The sequence below is a fragment of the Pinus tabuliformis genome, chromosome 4_2 (assembly GCF_031772625.1).
Source record: "Pinus tabuliformis cultivar Carrire ecotype Pingquan chromosome 4_2, CPIR1, whole genome shotgun sequence".
Classification (NCBI taxonomy): domain Eukaryota; kingdom Viridiplantae; phylum Streptophyta; class Pinopsida; order Pinales; family Pinaceae; genus Pinus; species Pinus tabuliformis.
Window position 1 is genome coordinate 1,087,773,915 of NC_142304.1, and position 5,497 is coordinate 1,087,779,411.

At 37.9% G+C, this 5,497-nt stretch overlaps 1 protein-coding gene across 1 annotated transcript; it reads right to left on the reverse strand.

The window, feature by feature from the left end:
* Window positions 1-4,106: 4,106 nt before the first annotated feature.
* LOC149173422 (polyubiquitin-like) lies at window positions 4,107-4,934 on the reverse strand. The gene has a single exon (XM_089426695.1). It carries the CDS (start codon window positions 4,932-4,934, stop codon window positions 4,107-4,109), a length of 828 nt encoding a protein of 275 aa, XP_089282821.1.
* Window positions 4,935-5,497: the final 563 nt, after the last annotated feature.

The following is a 5,497-nucleotide window of genomic DNA, read 5'->3' on the forward strand; positions in this document are numbered from 1 at the left end:
CATATATTTCACTCCTATAGGTTCTGTTTTTACGATGAGACCCATCACTCCTGTTCTCTGCTTTTGTTCAAATTTCCTTCACTATCTGCATGTAGAAGACTATGTAAATGGTAGTGATACAACTGGTATATAGGAACAAAAATGAGTATGGATATGGGAAGTAAAACGATTATGCATATGAGACAGAGTAGCTGTACATTCAGGGTATACGGAAAACAGAGCTGCTGTATGCATAAGATTTGTGGAAACAGAGTGTGCTTCAAGGTATATGAGACGAAATGCCTGTATGCGTAAAATATGTAAGAAAAATAGAGTGAGAGTTAACAAAGTGTTGGAGAAGTTTGGTTGAAGATGAAAGATCAGTTTGGAAGAGTCATATTCAATTGGGATAAGTCATGTAGTTAGGCGTTAGACAAGTGTAATGGTGAAGTACGAGTTAAAGACAAACATGAGATTGTTAGCATTAAAGGCGGGAGGCATGTCATAAGCAAGATTGAATGCCATCGTATAATTAGTTCCCAAATCGGATTTCCCCTCTCCAAGCACGCCGTGTTAAAACAACAGTATGTTCATTAATTAAAATCCATTTTTCCTCACGCGGCATGCCAAATGGGGCTTTAGATAACCAAGAAATTCTCCTAAACCGTTATGAATGTCTTAAAACCGTTTCTGAGTTATCTAATTGACCCTGTCCCCGAAAAAACCCATGTTTTACTTTTTCCTAATTTGTTTTCATTTGGCCGGATCGTGTAGTTAAAGTTTGACGTTTTTTATAGTTCTGCGTTTTTGTCAATTACATCTTTTGTAAAATCAATTTCAAAAAAAAATTGTTTTTAGATGCAATCACAGCATAGACAACAACAAATGAACCAGCCAGTTTCGGTGATATAGCCTCCATCAGTAAGGCTCTCGGTGAGTGGTGATCTGAACACTTGCGTTTAAAGGTGAACGAGTGAATCTGGCAAGCATATGACCTAACGATACACTACCCAACTGGTTGCTAAACAATTGCTGCGGTGGTTGTTTTTAATTCAAATTTGTGCCTTTAAAACAACAATTTAATACTTTTGCTGAAGATCACAGCTCAGATTGTTTATATTGCAGGGTTTTTTTTTTTTTTAAATGTTTTTGTAGGTTTGTTTCAAGGCCAAGCTTCAAACAGGAATGTAGGTTTTCTATTGAGGGCACAATGGAAACTAGGATTGGAGATAGCCATTGGTTGTTTCCTCTTTTTTCTCTGAAATTGTGAAATTTTTATAAAAGTGATTAATGGTTCTCAATTTCAGGCAACAAAGGCTTCAAGGTAAATGTGCTGAAAACAGGACTTTGACTAATGTCTTAAGCTAGTTTTTTTATCGATCTGGGTTGGGTGACTATGATAGAATCCATGTCGGGACGATTCCAGATATGCCCATGTGGCCGATTTCTTCATTCGATGCCTGTAACCTGTGAAACCTTGGAAATAGCCGTGGAACAGGGCTGTTTGTAGCTAATTTGCAAAATCTTATTAAACAGGACACAATGTTTTGAGGGTTACTACAAACCATAACCAGTCAATCTTGGACAGTTGAACCTATCAAAGCAGTTGGATTTTTTTTTTTATTGAATCAAATGAAATGATTATTTTTTATTTTATTTTTTTTAACATAACAATTCTTTTTCTGATCCTCCAGATCACACAATGTGTAGGAGGAGAGCATACTTGATAAATTATTATTAATTTTTTTTTTAAATGTAAGAAATAAGGTCTCCTAATTACACTTCCCCGACAATGGCGCCAAAATGTCTAGTCAATTTAGTGTCCTAAATTGCTCTACATAAATTATCAATCCTGGTATCGTAAACTGATGAAGTGTGGTGCACTATATGTGCTTAGTCAACCTTTGTCTTACTTCATTGTTTTATGGTTTATGTTGTTTTTGGAGGTTTTGTTTCTCATGCTTAAGGAAATTAATCTAAGAAAAAAAAGTTATGCTTCTAAATGAAATCTCTAAATGTTAATGGACAACTAAATCTAATGACTTTTAATGTTAAAATCTAATTTCTAAAGAAGGGAGAAAAGAAAATGAACATTAGATAAAAACAAATGAAAGCTTTGAATAGTTAGATTAATCTAAGCTAACAAAATGTTTATGAAATGAAAGCAAAAACGATAATAGCTAAATGAAGTGTTTTATCACTCTACTATACAACTTTGGGAGAACTACCTCCTTGTGGTAGCATTTTTTAAGAGACTCCATACTTCATTATTCTAAAACTGAAAATGAGATTTAAATGAAAGGCTAAGACTAAAAGTGAAATTGCAACTAATCTACTATAACAGCGAAACGAAGTGTTTTATCACTCTGCTATACAATTTTGGGAGAACTACCTCCTTGATAGCATTTTGAGGGACTCCATACTTCATTGTTCTAAAATTGAAAATGAAATTTAAATGAAAGGCTAAAACTGAAAGTGAAATTGAAACTAATCTATGATAACAACTAAATGAAGTGTTTTATCATTCCACTATACAATTTTGGGAGAACTACCTCCTTGTGATAGCATTTGGAGGGATTCACTACTTCATTGTTCTAAAACTGAAAATGAAATTGCAACAAAATTAAATACAAAACATGTAAAGCAAAAATAATCTATTGTGTGCTCTAATGCTCCAAGCACGAATTGGAAAATACTTCCTTGGACTATTTTGCTAAGCATAGATTACACAGTTAGATAAATCTACAATCAACCTATTGAACACACTTGCATGAATTTTTTTTCCCATAAGGAAAAATCGTAATTTTATTAATGATAACAAAATTACATTTTGTAGATGCTGAGGTGCATATGCATAAAGCAGATCAAAAGACTGCTGTCAAAAGAAAAACCAGAAAAAAAAATATAATGTACAAATGGGGAGGAAATCATGCTTTTCTCCCTTTTTTCTTCTCAACCTTTCGCCATTCCCCTTGAGTCGGTGAGGATGAATAAAGTATGAGAGAAGTGTCCTCCACAGGGCGAGGATTTTCCTTGTCAGAATCAGAGTGATCTAGAGAATGCTGTCTTTTGGCCCCACTGGTATCCGTTGTGTTTGGTATCTTCTCCGACAAAGAGTCCATCAATTCCTGTGCTACAAATTCCTCTGTTTCTGGTGCCTTGTGTGTTTGATTGTTTGCTTTGGGGATGGTTTCCGTAGCTTCCTCCTCAATAGGAACATCATCAAGATCTGGTGGAGGGATAGTTACCTCCTCATCCTCAGCTACTTCATATGGGTTCACTATGCGTTGCTAGCCTCTTGGTTTTTGTGTTTGTTTCTTGTTTCTTCTGGTTTCTTTTTTGGCTTGTGGGCAGTTACTAAAAAGGTGACCTGTTTTTTGACAGCCACGGCACCTGAAGGTTGTGTTCTCATAATCTAGTGGTTAATTCCACTGTGTGTTGTTATGGATCAGAATTATGCTGTCAGGTAAGCCTTGGCTAAGATCTAACTTTGGAAAAAGTATGTATACCTCTTGTAATTCTTTCCATGTCTTGCTTGAGGTATTTTCCTATCGCATTCCCCATTGCTTCGAAGACTTTGGGAAGCTAGAAGTGTAGTGGGAGGTTGTGTAACCTGATCCATACTAGCATTTTGGAGACCACCATAGTATTGGTGTCAAAACCTGGGAACCAGGGAGTCATGAAGAGTCCTGCATTTCCCCAGAACCATGGACCCTCATGGAGGGTGTATTCCCTTTCCTTGACCATGTCGAATCTGACAATAAAAAAACGTTTGGAGCATAAATGGATATCACAGTTTGTTGTCCATGTGGAATAGATCCATTGTTGTAATGCATCTGTTTTGGGCCAAAAGCCATTGAATCTGCATATGATAGCCTTTGTAGAAAAATCAGTATAAAATTTGTTTACCTCAGGCAGAGCAATTTTCAGTACTGGAGTCTGAATTTTTTGCTGGACACAATATAGGGCCCAGGTAGATCTTATGGTGGTGCTGGCTTGTTGCTGGCTTCCCCTTTCCCTTTGACGACATCCTTGGAAGAAGCTGTACCCTTTAAGCTGGATCCAAAGCTTCCCCCTCTCAGCCTCGTGCTTAGTATGATGGTTGAGTCTTGCACAATTCCATAGTCCTACACTATGTATTGGTCCTGTAAAATTTGTCCTGCATATATCAAGCTTTGCATGTTTGTTGATATGCCTGTATGTGCTTGTATTTCATACTTTATCTCTTCTATCAGCTTCCCCTTCCAAGTTCGCTTGCATATCGTTCTCCCTGACAGGGTTCTAATAAAAATTTGTATCAGTTCTTGGCTGGAGTGCTTGGTGGCTAGTGTTGTTCTTGGCCAGGATCCTCCTGCTATTTGAGCCACCGAAGCAATGAGATGTTCAGGATTTCCGAGGTCATTTTTCAGATGCCCATTCATAATGCCCAGAGTTCTTGTTTGTATCAAGGAAGCCCTGAACTCCCGATGTATGGCAGTTTTGATAAGGAGAGTCTCGGTCATGAGTTTCTTCTTCCCCTTGATTTCATCAGCCTGTGTCTGTCCAGAGGAGAATAGGGTTACAGCAAGCCGCATGACCCTCGATCCTTTACTCACGCCCCTTTCTTGCTTGTCGGCCTCTCCCTTGCTGTTTTGCCTTAGAATGGAAAATCGGCCGACACGGGATAGTCTGAAGGAGGATAGGGGTTCAATAAGCCGCACAGCCTTCAACCCATCGCGTGCAGCCCTACCTTGCCTGACTGTTTCTCCCTCGTCGTTTTGAAAAGCGGCTCGAATGAGGGTAGGGTCTGATCGATGCTGAGGTAAATCTATCATTCCTTGTCCTGGTGGTATAGATCCCTGCTCCGCCCAGTATAAACTGCCCTGAGTCAGGAAGAGAGAACCCACCCCTGGCCGATGTATGAGTCGATCTACCCCATGGGAATCATTTCTTGATTCAGATCCAGGCCAAAGCATTGATAGGGAAACATGTTCGGCTATCCCAGCTGCTGAACTCCTTGTTGTTCCATTGCAACTCTAATCTCTAGTTTGCTATGCGGCGACACGCTATTCGATCCTTCTGAAACCCTAGCCATCGCTGATTCATAAATTTTATCAAAGTTGTTTTTTTCACTTGCATGAAATAAACTTGCATGAATGGAAAATCTAAACATGAAAACTTGAAAACAATAAAATGACATACTTGAATGAAATCAAAGCAAAACTACAAAATAAAATCTAATCTACCTTACATTCTAATATGCTCCATGACATCTATTTCACATCTCCTTCCATGTTGAGAACCTCAAAGCTTTATTCAAATTATTCAAAATTACAAAGTACAACAAGTTGAGCTAACAAAGTTTACAAAGCTCCCAAAGCTTCCAAAGCTACCAAATGAAGGAGATAAATCTCCTATTTATACAAAAAGATGAGAAATCATCTCATTAATGAGAGTCCATGAATCTCTCCCTATACCTCTAGAGTTCTAATCAAAATAGGAAATGATAAGACACATGTCTTCTTAGAGTTTCAATACA

Coding starts and splice junctions, on each gene's coding strand:
- LOC149173422 (XM_089426695.1), bottom strand. CDS start 4,934: ATGCTTTGGCCTGGATCTGAATCAAGAAATGATTCCCATGGGGTAGAT.